General features: G+C 42.6%; 1 protein-coding gene across 10 annotated transcripts in view; it reads left to right on the forward strand.

Moving 5' to 3' along the window:
• The window catches only part of Plch1 (phospholipase C eta 1), a 144,585-nt gene that overhangs the window by 82,849 nt on the left and 39,758 nt on the right, over positions 1 to 21,978 (forward strand). For all 10 annotated transcript variants that reach the window (XM_057757008.1, XM_057757010.1, XM_057757011.1 and 7 more), the window contains exons 6-9: positions 6,515 to 6,608; positions 8,418 to 8,621; positions 14,993 to 15,113; positions 18,405 to 18,576. In XM_057757008.1, the coding sequence (XP_057612991.1) occupies positions 6,515 to 6,608; positions 8,418 to 8,621; positions 14,993 to 15,113; positions 18,405 to 18,576 (591 nt within the window). The remainder of the gene's footprint in view (positions 1 to 6,514; positions 6,609 to 8,417; positions 8,622 to 14,992; positions 15,114 to 18,404; positions 18,577 to 21,978) is intronic.

Consider the following 21,978-nt stretch of genomic DNA (forward strand, 5'->3'; position numbering starts at 1 on the left):
GGAAGAAGGTCATAGGAAGGAGGAAGGACATGGGAAGAAGGTCATAGAAAGGAGGGAGGACATGGGAAGAAGGTCATAGGAAGGAGGGAGGACATGGGAAGAAGGTCATAGGAAGGAGGGAGGACACGGGAAGAAGGTCATAGGAAGGAGGAAGGACATGGGAAGAAGGCCATAGGAAGGAGGAAGGACACGGGAATAAGGCCATAGGAAGGAGGAAGGACACGGGAAGAAGGTCATAGGAAGAAGAAAGGACACAGGAAGAAGGCCATAGGAAGGAGGAAAGACACGGGAAGAAGGTCATAGGAAGGAGGAAGTACACGGGAAGAAGGTCATAGGAAGGAGGAAGGACACGGGAAGAAGGCCATAGGAAGGAGGAAAGACACGGGAAGAAGGTCATAGGAAGGAGGAAGGACACGGGAAGAAGGTCATAGGAAGGAGGAAGGACACGGGAAGAAGGCCATAGGAAGGAGGAAGGACACGGGAAGAAGGTCATAGGAAGGAGGAAGGACACGGGAAGAAGGCCATAGGAAGGAGGAAGGACATGGGAAGAAGGTCATAGAAAGGAGGGAGGACACGGGAAGAAGGTCATAGGAAGGAGGGAGGACATGGGAAGAAGGTCATAGGAAGGAGGGAGGACATGGGAAGAAGGTCATAGGAAGGAGGGAGGACATGGGAAGAAGGTCATAGGAAGGAAGAAGGACATGGGAAGGTCATAGGAAGAAGAAAGGACACGGGAAGAAGGTCATAGTAAGGAGGGAGGACACGGGAAGAAGGTCATAGGCAGAAGAAAGGACATGGGAAGGTCATAGGAAGGAGGAAGGACATGGGAAGAAGGTCATAGGAAGGAGGAAGGACACGGGAAGAAGTTCATAGGAAGGAGGAAGGACACGGGAAGAAGTTCATAGGAAGGAGGAAGGACACGGGAAGAAGTTCATAGGAAGGAGGAAGGACACGGGAAGAAGGTCATAGGAAGGAGGAAGGACATGGGAAGAAGGACATAGGAAGGAGGAAGGACACGGGAAGAAGGTCATAGGAAGGAGGAAGGACATGGGAAGAAGGCCATAGGAAGGAGGAAGGACACGGGAAGAAGGTCATAGGAAGGAGGAAGGACATGGGAAGAAGGCCATAGGAAGGAGGAAGAACATGGGAAGAAGGTCATAGGAAGGAGGAAGGACATGGGAAGAAGGTCATAGGAAGGAGGAAGGACATGGGAAGAAGGTCATAGGAAGGAAGAAGGACATGGGAAGAAGGTCATAGGAAGGAGGAAGGACATGGGAAGAAGGTCATAGGAAGGAGGAAGGACATGGGAAGAAGGTCATAGAAAGGAGGGAGGACATGGGAAGAAGGTCATAGGAAGGAGGGAGGACATGGGAAGAAGGTCATAGGAAGGAGGGAGGACACGGGAAGAAGGTCATAGGAAGGAGGAAGGACATGGGAAGAAGGCCATAGGAAGGAGGAAGGACACGGGAAGAAGGCCATAGGAAGGAGGAAGGACACGGGAAGAAGGTCATAGGAAGAAGAAAGGACACAGGAAGAAGGCCATAGGAAGGAGGAAGGACACGGGAAGAAGGTCATAGGAAGGAGGAAGGACACGGGAAGAAGGCCATAGGAAGGAGGAAGGACATGGGAAGAAGGTCATAGAAAGGAGGGAGGACACGGGAAGAAGGTCATAGGAAGGAGGGAGGACATGGGAAGAAGGTCATAGGAAGGAGGGAGGACATGGGAAGAAGGTCATAGGAAGGAGGAAGGACATGGGAAGAAGGCCATAGGAAGGAGGAAGGACATGGGAAGAAGGCCATAGGAAGGAGGAAGGACACGGGAAGAAGGTCATAGGAAGGAGGGAGGACACGGGAAGAAGGTCATAGGAAGGAGGAAGGACATGCGAAGAAGGCCATAGGAAGGAGGGAGGACATGGGAAGAAGGTCATAGGAAGGAGGGAGGACATGGGAAGAAGGTCATAGGAAGGAGGGAGGACATGGGAAGAAGGTCATAGGAAGGAGGGAGGACATGGGAAGAAGGTCATAGGAAGGAGGGAGGACACGGGAAGAAGGTCATAGGAAGGAGGAAGGACATGGGAAGAAGGCCATAGGAAGGAGGAAGGACACGGGAAGAAGGTCATAGGAAGGAGGAAGGACACGGGAAGAAGGTGATAGGAAGGAGGAAGGACATGGGAAGAAGGCCATAGGAAGGAGGGAGGACACGGGAAGAAGGTCATAGGAAGGAGGAAGGACATGCGAAGAAGGCCATAGGAAGGAGATGGAGGCAGCAGGACTCCTCGCACAAGGGAAGCATGTCATTTTCTGACACAGGGGACGTAGGGACAGGCTCGCCCTCAGAGACTTTAAGGGAGCTAATCCTGCTGACACCTTTGTTCCAAACGTCTACCTTTCATAACCATGGCAGAATAAGTCTCTGTTGTTTAAAGTCACCAGCTTGTTGTATAGTAGCCTTAGAGATCTAACATAACAACCCAAGGTGTGTATATGGTGGGGGATCCTAAGATATTAACTTCTATCAGAAATCAAATACACGAGCATGACCCAAGAATCTTATAGTGAAGCCAGGAATCAGCTTTGCTAATGATCTTCTGTCCCAACTTATTATTGACTTGGTTTTAATAATATTATTTAACTTGTGCCTTTAAATAATTTTCAAGATCCTCGGCGTCATTTTCTCCCTCACCCTCATTTTATCATCCCATCCTCCTCCCCAGTAAATTCTCCCTTCTGTTTTTCCCGTTTCCCCATTCACCCATGTTCTACTGTTGTAGAGAGTGGAACACTTGTTTTCCTCCTTCCCTAGTGATCGTTTTCTACTTCTCTGGCTTGTACAGTTACCCCATCTTAAACCCTCAAACCTTAACACTGCCAAGGCCAACCATGTGTTTGAGGAAATTCTGTACTATCCCAAACAAGGAAATAAATAGAAACAAGAAGCTTGGTGGAAGTAGAATAGAGGCAAAGCAGGTAGAAGGAAACATCAGAAAATGGTTGTTAATGTCATCAGAGTAAGAAATTACAGCCGTGAACTGAGAAGGAGACACAAGGAGAAAAGATTCAGAAGGGGAAAAGAGTTCAGAGAAGCTTAAAGAGTAGAGCGGTAACCACAATGGAAGGTTTATAAAGTGGAGGAAACAGAGCAGACAGAACCGAAAATAGAAAACGGTAAGTAGATGGGAGGGAATTATCAAGGAATTATCAAGCAATAAAAAGAGATGGATCTCTAGAGAAGCCAGTTGAGGGCCCTGACACCATGGAAGACAAGCCACTCAGCTGCAGCTCAAACTCTTTATTGTAAAACTAACGTGAGGATAGAGAAGACCGAAGCTAACTGAGTTAAGTTGAGGCAGGATGTGTAAACAGGCTTGGCATGAGCACCACCTCAGGACTTTCCCAAAGCTACTTGGAAGCGGAGAAACCAGGAGCAACAATTCCAACCTAGAGCATTCTGCTGCAATAAACTGTCAAAAAAAAATGTGTGTGTGGAAGAAAAATCACCGAGTCTATACAAAACACCTGCAAAATGCAGACATTTGACCTCCGTTGAGCTCGGCTGTGATTGTCACACAGTGAAGACGAGGCAGAAGCTCATCAAAGCTCTGAATCAGACAAGTGTAGGAGAAGAGGCAGGGCACTGAATTCAAAAAGGGACAATGAAATTCAGAGGCATTTCTTGCCTTTCTGCTGTGCGAAAATAATATACCAAGAAGCCATTAGAATCATGGGAATTATTTGTGGTGACTTATTAAAACTCAATCAGTAGAGATTGCAGCAATCGATAACACCAAAAAACTTTGGGAATGCATAGCACATTCCCACATAGCGTATTCTCTAGTGTTCGGTGCTTGCATAGCTGGAATAATTTAGACAACAGATTATTTAGTAAGCATTATGTGGATGCATAGTGGGATGACCAGCAAAGTGGGAAAACTTTGTTGATTCAAAAAGAGCTTATAGTATATGAAGCTTGCATAATGTTTAGCATAATAGGTCAATAGGTAAGTGTATAAAATGAAAAAACAGTGTGAACACAAAGAGGAGTGTGGGGGTCCACGCTAAAAGAAATGTAAGTATCAGCTTTGTGGCCTTTGGATTCTGAGTAGATAAAAGGGAATTGTATTTAGTCTTAAACACTGCGATTTTGACTTTCTCAATAATGGGTTGAGTTATTTGAATAAAAATAAATTCAGCAGTATTAAAATTTGCAAATTTTGTCTCGGTTGTGTTTGATGTGCTAGGGACTCATGACCATGAGAAATGTAATCTTTCAGTCCATTGACTCTGTCTTGAGATTTCACTTACTGGGAAGATAAGCAGGGTTGGAATGTGGATCATTTTCACAGATACATTGCTGGTTTCTCCAACTCATCTGTATTGTGTGTATTTACCTATAATGTGAGGGCATCTTCTCTTCTAAATGATTTTAAGATAGAGTAGTTAACAGAGCAGAATAGAGTCCAGTTTTAAATCAAGCAAGAAGCCAGATTCTAGTAACTGACTTAAAATTGTAACACCTTCAAAAATTCATAAATTTCAGCTACATCCTTCAAATATTTTAGTAGAAATGAAGAAAAAACATCAAGGGATTAGATCTTTAAGAAAGCAAAATGTTTAGACTTAAAACCCAGGAAGTCCAAATTTGTACCTTGGTCCCTGCTTCTTACAGTTTGGGGACTTTGGTGGCACTGCTTAGCTATTCTCTGCATGGGTTTTCTTCTCAGTAAACCGAGATAGAAAACACTAAGTTTGGATGACAATTGTACGGGCTGGAGAGGTGGCTCGGAGATGAAGAACACATACGACTCTGGCACAACCAGAGTTCTGTTTCTAGTCCTCACTTCGGGTGGCTCATCGCTATCTGTAACTTCAGCTGTAGAGGATCTGACTCCCTCTTTCAGCCCCTGCAGGCTTCCAGGTCCCTGAATGGGTCCAGGGGCAGGCCTGTCGGGGAGCAGTGAGGGAGGAAGAAAGGAGACACACAGACACAGACACAGACACGGACACAGACACGAAGAACTAGCTGGAGATGGTGGACTGGACTTTCCGATGGAGAGCCTCAGCCCTTGGAAGCTCAGTGTGTTTATTATGTACATTTGAACAAGGAGGTGGGGTTATTATTTATTGCTGAACAAGGAGGCAGAGTTAGTAATACAGATCGTCAAGAAGGAAGTGTCTACGGTGTTAAGCTGGATCAAGGAGATAGTTTTAGCTAATCTCAATAGGAGCAGTTCCTGTCGTCTTAAGGCTACAAATATCTAGGAAGAGAAAGTGGACATCTTCACACACACTGTCAACACCAGCACTCAGATCCCAGAGGAAGGCTTTGCCGTTTCTTTGAGCCCAGCTAAGGAAAGCACTGGAATTTTCCTAGGGTCGTTGGAGTCCTTGACATATCCATGCCTCATCAACAGCACACATTGACTCAGGACTCCACACACTCAAGGCGTCTATAGCAGACACCTGTGCACAATGTACACATATAAAAATAAAATAGGTTGTAATAACTATTTTGCATGATATCGATATGCAAATATAAAAGGCATCGTAAAGAGAGGCTTAAAAATGGAAAGTGTCATGCCATTGAGATGCCGCTTCTTACATGAGAAGACAATGGGGCAGGATGGGAGCAGATTCACTCTTTAACTTCGGCTCTCATCAGCAGACTTTAAACAGGCAGTCCTTACGGCACACGGTAAACATTAGAAAGTTATTTGTAGAAATCTCTTAGTTTTGTGAAGCCTTTACTAATATTTTCATTAGTTTGGTGAACTAATTTTCAAGTATGATTTAAAAAAAATCTACTGCCTTGTGTCTTGAGGTGATAATGAGTTCTCTGCTTATCTACCATCACCTCTACCCTAGAATGATGGGTGGTTTGTTGTTTGTGCTTTGCTTTAGATCTCATGGGTTCCTTGTGGTTTACCTGAGGCCTCTGTACCTCAGAACAAATGCCCTCATAGCAGAAAAATTGCAAAGTGAACCAAATTTATCAGTGTGATTTCCCTCCCTCCCTCCCTCCCTCCCTCCCTCCCTCCCTCCCTCCCTCCCTCCCTCCCTCCCTCCCTCTCTTCCTTCCTTCTTTTCTTGTTTTTTTTTTTTGAGACAGGGTTTCTCTGTGTAACCCTAGATATCCTGGAACTCACTCTGTAGACCAGGCTGGCCTCGAACTCATAAAGATCAGCTTGTCTCTGCCTCCTGAGTGCTGGAATTAAAGATGTGCACCGCCATGCCTGGCCGTGGTGTGGTTCTTTTTATATTATGAGAAATTACCGTTTAGGTTACGTGTGCTAAGTCTTGCTTATAGTAGGCAAGCTCACTGCTTTCTGGATCCCTGGAGCTCCTTGGAGACATTGCAGTTCTGTGTACTTAACCATATTTCTGGTGGTGTGGTCATGATTATGGGCTTTACTCAAAGGATGCCTGCCAAGCGAGGGGTCCTAGCCAGCCCATCTTGCTGCAGTGTAGGGGACACAGCTCATGAAGTTGCTGTGCTTTCTCTCTGTTGTTTTCCTTAGATGAGTAACGTGACAGTGGACTATTGTCTTGACATCATAAAGAAGTTTGAAGTTTCTGAAGAAAACAAAGTGAAAAATGTCCTTGGTATTGAAGGTAACCAGAGGTCTTAATTTGCATTTCTCTGTGTCTCCCATCTACTACATTAAATTTTACTACAGTTTCTAGGAAGCAAAATTGGGAAATATTCATGGACTTTTAGGTAATTAAGATAAAGCCTGAAAGCATACATTTTTGTGCAAAGCCAAATCTATGGTTTTGGTTTCTCCTTATTTTTGCAGTATTCCTTAAGCTACCATTGTGTGTGATGAATGCCAAGAAATATTTGGATCTTGCTCAAATGGATAATCTTTCTTTTTAGAAATAGGCATGTCCTGATGATTGCAGGAAGAGAGATTTGGCCCCCAAACAAAGAATCTACAAAAGTTGTGATTTGAAAATAGACATTTTAAAAATAAAATGTTAAAAATCCATTTGTTTTTCCCAATTGGCAACATTTTGGAGATTGTCACACATGGAAGCCTTGTTACCAGTGCCACCTCAGTTTACAGCTAGAGAAAGGAAGACCAACAGAAATGACGTCATTTACTCACAATGTGCACTCAGAATCTAGCTCCGAGGATTTATACGTAAATAATATGGTATAAATATAGTCACTGTGTGCATAAACTGCACGCCTTTAACATATGCAGAGAAATAAATGATAGGCTGTGCGATTTCCCAAGTAGAAGAGATATTTTAACTGGAGAGTACTGGGAATCTCAACACCCCCTAAGAACAGGCAGAGTCACAGTTGATAGCTGAATTCCAGTATTCCCCCAGCTACCAGTATCAGTGTAGACAGATTGCACATGTATGTGTGCGTTCGTGCGTGCCTGTGTGCGTGCATGCGTGCGTGGTGTGTAAGAGACTGGTGTTCACTAGATTCCTCATGTTGAACTTCTGGTCTCAAGCAGTCAGGCACATAACACCACACATGACTTGATGAAGAATCTTTATGCTGCAAACTTATTTCCAGGGGGCGGAAGAGAATTAAAATGAGGGGGAATTATTTCAAATTTTCTATCATTAAAACTATTTTAGAACAGAAGACAAACTAAATTGGGCCTCTTAAGACTGTACTAAGATATAAACATTTTTTTCTTGCGGCTTCCCCCAAAGATGGCAATTAGATGTGGTGTCTTTAAACATAAAGGTTGCCATGATGAGGAAATTCTGAAGATTCAGAGTATTTACAGATTGGATTTTACCAAACGAGTCTCCAAGACTTGAAACAACATATCGTAGCGGTGCCTACTTCTGGTCAGTCGTGTCTCAATTCATGAACCCACGACAGTGCTGGCAACTTCTACTCACGTTTTGTGTTGTGAAGGCTTACAGGGAAACTGGTAGATTTTCTACACTAACTTTTAAGCACTGATTCTAAATTATTTATGTGAAAGCCATTGGCAGCATTTTCCCCAAAGCCAGTTTCACGGTTAGTCACCCTCCGAATTTAGGCAATGCTGAAAGGTTTAGCCTTATACTTTGCCAGGTGCTGTTTTCCAGAACATAACAACTTATCAGTTCCTGCTTGATTGATGTATAAATATGGCTCTAAGGCAACACTGGTCACTCCTGGGGTCATGCTACACAAACAGCTTGACTTTGGTAGTTAATTAATGCTTTTGTCATGACCATGCCAATTCGTTTTTCTATGGGATGTATTTAAGTGGCGACTCCCCAAAGTCATCTATTTTTTTGCTACTCTGGCATCAAACAAACTTCTCTTGGCTCCAGTTGTCACCATGAACGTTGTCCCAATACTTGCTTATGACCATTCTTGACCGCTTTTTGTCTTTCTTGGCATCGGTTAAGTAGCTATTCTTTGCAAGCTGTGGCGGCATTTCCCTCTTTCTTCTGAAGGCTTCACGAACTTCATGCGTAGTCCTGCTTGTGACGTGTTTAACCCTTTGCACCACGAAGTGTACCAGGACATGGACCAGCCCCTCTGCAACTACTATATTGCTTCATCTCACAACACATACCTGACGGGGGACCAGCTCCTTTCTCAGTCCAAGGTGGATATGTATGCACGGGTTCTACAAGAGGGCTGTCGGTGTGTGGAAGGTGAGTGGAGTTCGTCTGAACTTAGGCGGGATTGGTTAATAGGCCATTTAAGTAACAGGCCAAAAGCTTTTTCTATACTAATTACATATATTTGGTCATTATAAAGACATTCTCCTCCTTGTCTCCTTATTTTCAATCATCATGAAAGAGAGAGAGAGAGAGAGAGAGAGAGAGAGAGAGAGAGAGAGAGAGAGAGAGAGAGAGGCAAATATTTGGGAAACATACACTGAATTATTAAAAAAAAATTAAAAGTAACAATTGCCTTAAAAAGATGTTTTAAAACAAAAAACAGCAAATGGCAAATGTAGTTCCGGGCAACTATTTATCTTGTAGAGACTTCATGGTCCCCATTTATTAAATTGCTCATCAGTTTCAGCAGTGAGGACACAGATATAAGTAAGATGTGGTATTTGACTTTGAAGAGCTCACAGATTGTGAGCAAGCACATACATAGAAATGGGGTACATAGAAATAAGGATTCTGTTGGCTGAGTCACAGGCATGCATGGTATAGGAATTTCAGTATAGGCAAACAGTGAGGTGAAATTTAAGTAATCAAGCAGAGTTGGGTCAGGCATAATAGTTTTAGGTTCAACTTTTTATTTGGGGGCTAGTGAAGGAATTCTTCCCCTTTGGCTTATGCTTGCTACTTGAAGGGACTGGATCATCATGATGGGGGAAGGCAAGGCATGAACATGAGGAGGCTGAACACGTTGCATCCACAGTCAGGAAACAGAGGGAGAGGAGTGCTGGCTGGTCATCAGGCTTTCTCATTTCTCCCCATTTTTATTCACTCTGGCTCCAAGCTCATGGGATGACATCATCCATGTTTGAGCGGGTCCTTTATCCTCAGTTCAACTTCTCTTTATCTTCATCTTGAGCCCTGTTTAGGGAACCCTACTGTGCCACAAGTTGCCTGATCTCAAAGGATGTTTACAATCTTGGTGCAGGTTCCACAACTCCTCACTCTTGCGTCTTGCATTCATGCAAACACAGCTCCATGAACTATTGCTGAGTTCTGCTGCTGGTTGCGATGTGGCCTGGCCAAGTTGGACCATCACTGCTGCGGCCTCTGTTCTTTTATGGTTGAACCTGGGAAAATATTTCCTTCAGCAGCCTGACTCAATCAAGATGCCCTGAAGCTCTTTTTGTCAAGAGCATGAAAGGTTTTCAAATGTGTTTGAATTGTTTCATTTGTGAGCCTTAGATTGCGCACTCCTTGTGTCTTGCCCTCAAATCACCTTTCTTATTGCCAAGTGCAGAGTCCCAATTTTTTCCTTAATACCCTCCCCCAGTTGCCAGGGTTTGAACCCAGATCCTTAGGCACGCTAATGACATACCCCAGCCTAGTGATACTAACTTCTTTTATAATTATAGTTGGTTTGTTCCCACCTGCCCGGTGCTCGCTTTTAACGTCTTTAAAACGCTGATTTTCTCACTGTACTGCATATTTTCATATCTCTGTGCTCCACTTTCTGCTGTGTCTCACTGTGAATCTGGGTAAATGTAAGGGACAACAGCAACTATGGCGTACCATAAATGTCACTGTCTTCAGATTTCCTCTGCCGAATAAATTGATCCATTTTTAGATCCAGTTTCACTTATGTTTTAGGACACAGGCATCAGATTCTTTGCCAGAGTGTTCCATGAACAACCTCTGAATAGAGTTCTTGATTTCAACCGTTCTCCTTTCTGTCAGCACTCTGGACTTCCAAACCTACAGCAGAATAGCCCATTACCATTCTGTGGCTTTGTCTTAGTTAGGGTTTCTATTGCTGTGAAGAGACACCATGACCATGGCGCCTCTTATAAAGGAAAATATTTAACCATGGTGACTCACTTACAGTTCAGAGGTTAGTCCACTATCATCATGGTGGGACATGGTAGCATGCAGGCAGACACGGTGCTGCAGAAGGAGCTGAGAGTCCTACATCTTGCAGGCAACAGGGAGTGATCTGTCTCACTGGGCATGGCTTAGGCATATAAGGGCCCTCAAAGCCCACCTCCACAGTGTCACACTTCCCCTAACAAGACCACACCTACTTCAACAAGGCCACACCTCCTAATAGTGCCTCTTCCTTTGGGGACCATTTTCTTTCAAATCACCACAAGCTTCTAGTCCACAGCCTCTGGAAACACTTCTACAAGCTGGTTCCAGAGGCCTCCGAGTCAGGTGCATCAAACCAGTTTTCTCTTCTGGTTACTTTCCTCACCACTCTGACCAAATATTTGATAAGAAGCCCCTTAAGGGGGAAGGAGTTTATCTCACCGAGCTCTGAGGTTTGTGGGTGCAGATAAGAAAGCACTGAAGAGCAGCCTAAGGTCGTGGTGGCAGTAACCTAAGGGTACTGGCTTTTCACCCCATGCGTTACGAGGCAGAGAAAAGGGAAGGTGGAGCCCTAAATAAGGGTTTAATAGGCTGCAGGTGTAGTGCCCAGCTTATAGTTTAGACAGTGCTATGTAGGTGTAGCTTGACCCACTCAGTAGAATGTCTGTTTGTAGAGGAAGAGGGGAAGTGTTAACTGATCCAATAGAGTGGCGGGACACCTCCTATTATTGTTTAAAGGGAGACTTAAAAATATTGGAATAGTCCGGCCTGATTGTGCAAGCCTCTTAACCACAGCTGCTTGGGGGGCTGAGGTTGAAAGTTCTCAAGTGCAAGGCCCAGCAGGATAACCCAGTGAGACCCTGTTTTAAAATAAAAATGGGAAAGAGGATGGGTGGTATCAGCTGCAATGGAGGAGTTTGCGCATTGGGTTCTAGACTCGATCTCCGGTACTGTAAACAGCCACTAAATGGTGAAGAGATAAACCCAAGAGAGCTCAGTGAGAGAACTGAAGGGTGGAAGGGATGAAGAGGAAGCTAGAGAGGATGATGGTGTTGATCTATGCTGATGGAAATCCGGTGGGCAGCCAGAAGAGAAGTGCAATTCTACTCCCGAGTTGAGAGTGATTTTTTTAAAACATTTAAACCCCTGTCTTTCTCTGTCATTTGGATAACAATATCTGAACTTAACAGAAGGATCCAGAATGATAAATGTTTCATAAGTCTCTATGGATACGGCAGTTAAAATCAAATATAGATAGGCAAATTGGTGGGCTTATGGCTGGATATCTTTCTTATGAGACAATTTGATGCATTAGGTGTTTGAGCAATTTATATGTAAAAACAATCTTACCTCAAAGTGGTTCTGTAGACTTTTGTTTTATTTTATGACAATATTTTTTTACAATAGTTGCAAGACTACGTATTGACATTATAATGACTAAGTCAGGTGGTTTAATAGCTGAATGTTCAAGATGCTCAAAGTAATAACGTGGGGAAAAAAACCTAAGTAACAGGTCTTGAAGTGGCTTTCTGCTCTCAACTATTCATCCCCTTGGTCACTTAACCCTCAATAATTTTCTGTGTTTGATATTATAGCCATGTCCTGTGCACCTAGCCTCACTGCATTCATGCTGACGGTGGCTGCTCATTTTAAATGCCAACATTTCTTTGGAGGCCAAGTATGAAAATGACATTCAGTGACTTCACGGAGTAACTGTCCACTCTAGACAGCATTGTGACTTGCTGTTGTCTCCTTTCTATACTTTCTTTTACTTCTCTGGCCCCTCAGAACCAAGTCATCTCTATTTCTGCTTACCCATGCACAATCGGTATCCCACGTGCAGCAACTTAAAGAAAAAAGAATTTATTGGTATTGGGACTTACAGTTTCAGGAGGTTAGTTAGGGTCCATGACTATCATGACAAGGAAGTGTGGTGGCAGGAAAGCATATTACTGGAGTGCATGGCTGAGAGCTTACATCTTGATACACAACCACAATGTGGAGTGGAGCTAACTGGGGGTGGCATGAGATTTGGAAATCACAAAGCCTGCCCCCCAGTGACACTTATTATCCTCAAACAAGACCACGCCCCCTGATCCTTCCCAAACAGTTCAGCAACTGTGGACCAGGCACTCATGAGCCTATGAGGATAATCTCATCCAAACCACACTCTTTGAGCTTGACTGTATTCCCATGCTCATCTTCATATACTTGCAAGCTGGAGACTCAATCTAGTATTCTTCAGGAAGCCTGTACCGTTTCTGACCTGCCTATGAGGGACTGAATACAGACTAGCAGATTCCAAGAGAATGACTAGACACAGTGGAAGCCTAGCACTGAAAGGGGGAACTTGCTTCCTTCATGATTAAGCCTAGCTCTCCAATAGTTACTTGTCTCTGAAGGCTCAAAACCTGGTCACACGATCTCTCAGTCTTTCAGCAATTTCTTTTTATCATATAACCTGAAGTTCTTAGTTCACATTTACAACTTGGGCATGGAGACACCCGGTCTTTATGTGCCAGTGGCACTCACCCACCTTAGTGCAAATGGACCTGGCCCAGAAAGAATCTGATCCTAGAATGTAGCAGGTCATAGACAGAGATGCTGAGATCTACAGATATTTTTCTTAGCCAGCTTCTGCTGGGGGGCGATACTTTACAGTGGAGAATGATGATTATGTGGACTGTTTTATAAAGTATTGTGACCCAAGAGTCTACCTTCTTTCAACTGTCTGCGTTGACGATGTGGGTTTTTATATTCACTAGTTCAGCTGCGATAATATTCTCCTTCAGGGTGTCTATTGGCAAAGCCTTAAATTCACTGAGATCTGCCTGATTCTGCTAGGATTTGTGCACCACCACCGCCTGGCTATTAGAGTATTTCTGTTTTGCCAATACCCCTAACACAGTGTTAGCCTTACATGAAACTTCCCTTGAATCTGGCTATCAGGGCCTCAGTGCTATTTGGGCGTGTTGTTATCCTCAATTAACAGAAACTCAATGAATTCAGACATAAAATATTAGAAATAATCATGTCAGTTGTTGATAGTCTGCCTATTAGCAAAAGAACACTGTGTCATTGCTGATGTAGGCTAAAGCATGTTGATATGATAAGCAAATCAGTCATCGACGTGCTTTTTATATTTTGCATTATTTCTTTGAAAGGTATTAATATATTATCTCCTATATCATTTCTCCTCTAAAATGGGACTGTGAGTCAGGGCTAGAGGTGTTGAAATTACACACAGTCATGCACTGCTTCATGGTGGTGATACAGTCTAGGGAATGTGTCAGGCAATTTTGCCAAATACCAGAGTGCACTTACACAAATCTAAGTGGTGCGGGTCAGTCCAATATGACTCCTTAATGCGATCAAGGGACACAGTAAACATGATCTGTTTAAAGCCGTTGCCTACGGAAAATAGCATATTGTTTCCTAATAAACTTTTTTCATAAATTGAAAGCGTGTACTCTGAAATAATGATACAAAGCATGGCACAGTGGCCTGTGAACCAATAGCATGGTTATTCATTGTCATTACCAACCATTAGGTACCAGACCCAATTGTACAATGCTATGCTCTGTACCCCGGAAAGTACAGTGTATCTGTTTACACCAGTAATGCCTTTAACATGTGAAGAATGTCTTATGCTAAGACATCACTACAAGATGCCATGCTACAAGAATATAGAAATGTCCACTTTAGTCTGGGAATGGCAGTGTACCCCTTGAATCCTTGGACTTGGGAAGCAGAGGCAGGCAGATCTCTCTGTAAGTTCAGTGCCAGCCTGTACTACATATTGAAACTCTGCCTAAATAAATAAATAAATAAATAAATAAATAAATAATAAAAAGAAAGAGATATTTATTTCAGGGTGGAGAGATGGCTCGGTGGTTATAGTCACTTTCTGCTCTGATAGAGGACCAGCCAGCGTTTAGTGTATGGTGGGCTCGGGTCCTGTATTAATTAAGCTTCACCAGTAAAGAACTGGTAAATTAGAGTAAGAAAGATACATTGGGATTAGTTGGTTGCATTTAAGAAATGGGTTCACACAGTTGTGAGGTGAGCAAGTCTGAACTCTGTAGACGGACTAACTCTTAGCCAGAGACCTTGGTTAAAGGTGATATTTCAGTTGTATGAGCTCAAAGCAAGCTCAGGCAGAACTCACGTGTCCTAGTTGCTTTCTGTTGCTATGATTTGAAACACAAATTTATCTGTTCGATTTATTTTAGTTAATAAAGAATTTTTTAGAAGACTATATTCCCAAGAAAAACCTTGATAAATGCTAGTTTACTTGTGAGCATGATGTCTTTGTGAACTATAGACACTCAAAACAAAGAAAACACACACACACACAAATCGTTTCTCATCTTTAACCCTTTATTTTGGTAAGTATGCCAGAATGTTCAATTCTCTGTCTTTACATCTTCGTCATAATTGTAGTATGGATAAGTCCTAGTAATATAATCACAAATGTTTCTGGTATTTCCAGAGATATTAAGAATTCAGACATTATATTGTTGATGTGACTTTGGTTTTGGCAGTTGACTGTTGGGATGGCCCAGATGGAGAGCCAGTGGTCCACCATGGTTATACTCTCACTTCCAAAATTCTCTTCAGAGATGTGGTGGAGACCATCAACAAGCATGCCTTCGTGAAAAATGAGTAAGTACAGCAACACCCAGGAGCTAAGCTCCACCCCTTCACCTGGGAGCTCAGCACAAGTTAACGCAGCTACAGAAGCAAGCACTCTTCCTTGGACCCCTCTCCTTCATTCATACTGCCCTGGCTTCCTTTCTTCTCCCCAGCAGAGATTGGAAACAAGTACAATGGCTTCCAAGTTTATGGATTCCTGCGACCCACTTGATCCCATTCTTTCTCATCCCGTCTCTTTGAAAATATCCGAACAAGGAATGACTTCCCATTTTTTTCTAAACCCATAAAGCTTGGAAACAAAGTATTATACAAAATAGTTTTTAATAATTTTGAGGCTTCATTTTAACATGTATGAGTGTTTTGCTTGAATCCATGTCTTGGCACCATGTGACTGAAGTGCCTGTGGAGGCCAGAAAAAGGCACTGATCCCCTGGGATTGGTAGTATAGACAATTTGTAGCTTCTATATGTTTGCTGGGAATTGAACCCTAGTCCTTAGGGAGAGTACCAAAGGCTCTTAACTTCTGAGCCATCTCTCCAGCCCCATAACAGTGTTTTGACACTACATCATAATTTAATAAAATGTGGACTGTCAGACACTTCAGGATACCAAGGACATCCAACAGAGAAGACCCACTATTTCTTTGACTTCACTGCGTTCTCTCAGTTCTCATTTCCCCTTTGGTTTAAACTGTGTCCTGATGCTGTGGTTTCTGCTGTTGTAATTCTTGTCTTAGGGATCTCTCTAAAACTTCTTCAGCACCCAGGATATCTTCATGCCCTTCACATGTGGCTACTTCCTTCTCTATTTCATCATCGCTCCACAGAAACCTGGCACCTGCGAGCAATGATTGTCCGTCACTTTCCCCCACTAACCTGGAACTTGTGTATGCTATTCTGTGTCCCAAGTACCCTTCGTACCATGTCACCCTCGTACTTCAACCTGTGGGAAGCATATCTTGACCTGCAACTGACTTACCCTCTTCTTCTTGATACTTAGCTACATGAACATGTCACAACATGTAATACCCTGATAAAAAGGTGATATCCTCCTTCCTTTTATAGGTATGAGGTGGTAAACTCATTGAAAATATGAAACTGTATTTCAATAATTATTGATTTCTTTCTGTTTAGCAAGTACCATCAATATACTGAGCATATGAGAAAGGCTTTTTAAATTAAGGAAGCAAATTAAAATTGTGATTGCATAAAATTACTATTTTAGAAGCTTAGTAGCCTTTCTAATATTTGGTCCTATTAATTAACCATGAGGTTGAAATGCTTTCTTCTAATAAGAGATTTTTGTTGCATAGCAAATTTAGTTTTTGGCATCTTTTACATGGAGGAATTTCGTGCTAAATTTGGTTTTTCAAGTCCTGATTTTTATGAATCTTACATGTCAGTATTTTCCATTGTATGAAATGGTGCCACCCCCAAACCTCAGAAGATCCTCCGGTGCCTAGGATGCTGACTTCATGCTTACAACTCCTTGGATGAAATGCACATTAGGGGTGGAGAGATGGCTCTGTGGCTAAGAGCACTTGGTGCCTTCTGCAGAGGACCTGGGTTTGGTTCCCAGAACTCACATAGTTGGCTCAAAACCACCTTTAATTCTAGGTTCAGTGACGTCTGACACCCTCTTTTGGCCTTTAATGGGCAATGGGAGTGCACATACATTCAGACGAAACACTCATACACACAATATAATAGAAAATAAGAAATCTTTAAAACAGGAAATGCCTTAACGAGAATATCATTGACTTGTTTAGGATATTAACAAATTTTGGCCTTTTTTATTTTCCTTCTATTTTTAATTCTTCCTTTTACCAGGGCTTCTTAACTTTGACACTATGCACATCTGAGGCAAGACCGTATAGCCGTCTTGTGTACTGTAAAGCATTTTGTCGCATCTCCAGCTATAGCTCACCCAGGTGCTGGCAGCATCCCTAAATTGTGCCCACCAGAAACTGTCTTTCCTCATTGACAAGTGTCCCTCAGCAGGGCAGGCTCAACAATCCCTTCCCCGGTTGCGAACAGCCTTATTATTGGCACCACTAGATACTCATGAGCTCTTTATATGTGAATTGATAATTTAAAATGAGTTTCGTTAAAACCTACATGATTGCAAGACTTCTCAGGGGTCTTCCTGTCGATTTCTCTTCATAACACTCTCGGATTAAAAACCCATGCGAGGGCACAGCCAGATGACAGACCACAGTCAGGAAAGTAAGCCATTATCAGTCGGAGGCACCAGCCTAGGGACTTCAGCCTCAGGGCTTCCTAATCAACAGAATTTAATTTGGAGAGGTCATAGGCTGTTTTGTGGAGCTTGTGCTTGCCCAAAGAAATCTTTTTTTTTTTTTGTATATAGATGTACTAGGTAATTCAAATATCAGTTTGTGTATTTCAAAAGAAAATCTCACCTATTATTTCTGAAGCTACATGATAGAAAACTAAATTCCGTTTTGGTTTTCCTGCTTTGGCTGCCAACCTCTCAGACTGGTTTTGGGAATCACCTTACCTTTCCTGTACGGAAACCTGCGTGCTTTAGAATAGATAGTGAGTTTTCTAGACATTTGTGTGTGTGTGTGTGTGAGCATGTATTCACATGTCACACTGCACATGTGGGTGACAGAGGCCAGCTAGCAGGAATCCTCTTTTCACCCATATCCCCATGTGGGTGCCAGGGATCGGATCCAGGCCATGAGGCTTGGCAGCAACTGCCTTTACTGGCTGAGGCTGACCATCTCACTGGTCCAGCTTTTTTTTTCTTTTATAACTGAATACTGGTGTTCACTTTCATAAAAATAATGTTGGGGAGGACTGATGTTTAAAATAAAGCTGCATGATGCTATTTTTCCCCTTAGTTCCCAAGCTGGGACAGGTATATTTTTAGAGTAAGCAACTATCTTTAATGATATGCAATAGTCTCTTTGGTTCATTTACACTTGTGAATAAATACGAAAGAATGACATCATGAATTTTCTTTCCTTAGGCTTCACATGTATATATATATACTTTTATACCTCATTTTTTTTTGCCTAACATTAAATTAAGTCACCCTGCAAGAACTAATATTTGTTTACTCGTGGTACCTGGCAGGATGTATTTGCTTTGAGAAATTTTTTTTTCAGTGCACCCTTAGTCTTTCTTCTTTTAGCATCTTACTCATTATCCATCAGTATTGCCCATTTGGTGGCTGGGATTTTAAGAACACCATGCATACAGATTCTGTTTCCAGGGCTCCACAATCCCTGAGAGCTGGCTGTACTGAACGCCCTTGGAATCGCTGTTTCCTCAGGTTTCCGGTTATTCTGTCTATTGAGAACCACTGCAGTATTCAGCAGCAGAGGAAGATTGCTCAGTACCTGAAAGGAATATTCCAGGACAAGCTGGACCTGTCATCTGTAGACACAGGAGAGGCCAGGCAGCTTCCAAGCCCTCAGAGTCTGAAAGGCAAAATCCTAGTGAAGGTAACGACATTCCCAGACATTAATGATCAACTAAGTCTTTCCTCTTTATTGACAATAAATAAACAAGTAAATAAATAAAGGGGAAATGATTAGAATCAATCAAATCAAAATGAAATGTATCTGTCTGTGCATTTTATACTAATGTATAGTCACACTCTCAGAGGTAAGTTATGGCTGATTGGGTGCTACGGATTTGTTTTGCTGGCTGTCCTTGCCCTGCAAGCTATTTTAGTGAGAGAGAGTTCCCACAGAGAGGTGTGTGTGACAGAGTGAAGCGCAAGAGAGGAGAAAGCTCTCTGACTTCATGTCTGAAGGCATTCTGTTTAGATTCTTTTCTTCCATTTCAGGCTCCAATAACTGTCTGTCAAAAGGGAATAAAAAATCTTCATGGTTGGCTGGTCTTGGTTATGTGTGTGAGAAGCACTCACTTCAGACAGGAACATGGGCACAGACATAATGCCCCCCAGGGCCTGTGTTTGCGAGAGGAGAGGGGGTGAGTGGAGTGGCTGGCGTTTTATCAGCAGATTTTCTAAGGAGGAAACTTGCTGTAGTGAACATCATTAATGCAAACGATGGTCAGAAAGACAGTTCTTTTGAGTTCTTGGATTTCCAGCGTTACGATGTCACTTATCACCAGTGAGTGTTTTCTTTGGACTAAAATATTGGATGGTTACCTGTCTTAGAGTTTGAAAAGGTAAAGAGCAGAGCAGTAGGGCCATGGTGGAGAGATAAAATAAGAGCCCATTGTAGGGTAGAACTCTAGGAAAGATAATGAGCTATTTAGAGCCATCAAAACTGTTTTTCTAGCAATTCAATCATTAGTATAGATGCAGAGTCCATCAGGAAGGTGTTATCAGGCTCTTGTGTAAGAGCATTTTGAATAAAAGGTGCTCATAACATGACAGGTAATATTCAGATCAATTTACGCAAGAGGTAACTTGCTATGTTAAAAACTGGTTTCTGCATTCAGAATTGAAGTGCTATCTTTATAATATGTAAATACTCCACACTCCTTACTCAATTATCAGGATTTTGGGTACCAGAATGAATTAGGTAAAAAGTCTGAGGCAGTCTTTGGCAGGGGTGGCAGCATCACGAGCTATGGGCATCCCAAATGCACTTGAGATTCACTCACTATTGGTAATGTTTCTTAGAGGTTAAAGAAAAAGCTTGGCATGGTATTGCATATCTTTAATTCCAACCTCAGGAGTCAGAGGTAGTAAGACTATAACTTTAAAGGCAACCTGTGCGATCTTCTATCTAAAAGAAAGTAAAGACTGAATATAAAGGCGAATAAAATTTAAAGACTGGCTGATGTGTTCCAGCATGCTTCCCTTTATAGCAAAAGCAGCACTGCTCTGGCAGAAAGAGAGTCTCCACCCCAAAGGCAGTGTGGGAAGCCTACTTACCACTCAGCAGGTCTACAAGTTGACCAACCAGAAGCATAGAAACAGTTATATCTACAAGGGACATATGTATGTTCCCGAAAAATAAGCAAAAGGTTGCTTTGGAACAAATATAACATTTAGCAGCTTCCCCTAATTGCTGTTGCAAAAAGGAGGGATTGCTCTCTGCTCTGAGGTCCTCCACTTGTACAGGGGATCACAAGGGTGTTACCATTGCCGTGTACCACACAGCAGAGAGTTTGAAGCTGAGGGATGTCCAATAATATTTCCATGTTTCATATGAATCAACTCAAGTTGGAGTGTAACTGAAATAGTATGCAGACGAGAAAAAACCTCCCAGGACGCACTTGGATCATCCTTCATTTACATCTTTACTCTGACTAAGATTATTTATATCACACAGCATTTCACCTCATTTTCCTTTTATGTTTTGATTTGCTTTTATGTTTTATAACTGAAATTTTTTCATAACAATATAATCTTAACATGCCTCTCCCTCAACTCTCCCAGATCTTCTTCATCTCCCTACTCACCTAACAGCAAACCCTTACTTACTTGCTTATAAGCAAGCAAAGGGATAGTGAGCAGATCTCTGTGGGTTCCAGGACAGTCTGGTCTACATAGTGAGTTCTAGAGCAGCCGGGGCTAAGAAGAAAGACCCTGTCTCAACACACACACACACACACACACACACACACACACACACACACACACACTTCCACAAAAACAGAAGCCAAAATAGATGAGTAAAAGACCAAGAAGACAAAAAAAAAAGTACCCAAACAAAGCAATATGAGATAAAAAGTTTACAAAAACACATTGATTTCATTTTGTGTTGATCAACTATTCCTGGGTATGGAGCCTACCTTAAACTGTTTTTCCCTTTGCAACAGGGTATCAATTGTAGATAGCTTCTTGATTAGAGGTGGGGCACATGTCCAGTCCCCCCTCTCACCACCTGGACCCCCTTTCAGCCATCATTGTACAAACTTGTTTCAGTTGATGGGAACTAACACAGAAACCCATGCTGAGAGATTTGGGGCAGTCAGTCCTAAATGGGATGTATTTATCAAACCTCTCCCCTCAGGGCCCAGGGAACTCTGTTGAGGAGGAAATGGAAAGACTTTGAGAGCCAGAAGTGATGGATGACGCTAAGGAAATAGGGTCTTCCAGACACAGCAGGGCCGGTGCACATAAGAGACTGTGGCAACACACTCAGGACCTGCACAGGTTCAAGCTAGACAAGGTCCTAATTTTATTCTTTCCCTCTCTCCACGGGTAGCTGTGACCAAAGCACGTTAAGGCGACACTCTTGGCAGGGCACAGTAGTGCATGCATGTAATCCCAGTACCTGGGAGGCTGAGGCAGGAAGATTGCAAGCACGAAACCTGACTGAGCTACAGAGAACAAGTTCTTGTCTCAAAACCAAAACCAAACCAACAACGTCCTTTTGCAATGCTTTTCTTCCTGCCTGGATAAAGCATATTCTGGGGGCATTCTACATAGATAATACCTAAAATCATATTTATATATATTTGATCCTTCTAATTCTGAGCAGACCTGCTATAACTGGAGCTGGGGGTGGAGCTCTTAGTGGAATATGCTTGCCCAGCATGTGTAAAACTCTTGGATCAATTCCTGTCACCACCTAAACTGGACTTTGCTGTTGTACACCTGTAATTCCTGTACTAAGGAGTAGAGGCAGGAGGATCAGAAACTTAAGGTCATCTTCAGCTGCAAAATGAGTTCAAGGCCAGCCTCTGATATATAAGACCTCATCTAAAACAACGCGCAAGTTCGTTTTGACCATTTGAGTCAGTCCCAGAAAGGCCATTCTGTAAGTTGAAGAACGTATTTAAGTCTCCAAATCCTAAAAGCTTTATCTGAATGCAGGCTTTACTTTTATTACATGTTTATAAAATCATTTTGAAATTATCATGTTGCTGAAGGCTAGGGTCAAGACTTTGGGTGTATAGGGGCGTCCTGGACAGGGGCA

Source organism: Chionomys nivalis, chromosome 24, assembly GCF_950005125.1.
Source record: "Chionomys nivalis chromosome 24, mChiNiv1.1, whole genome shotgun sequence".
NCBI lineage: Eukaryota > Metazoa > Chordata > Mammalia > Rodentia > Cricetidae > Chionomys > Chionomys nivalis.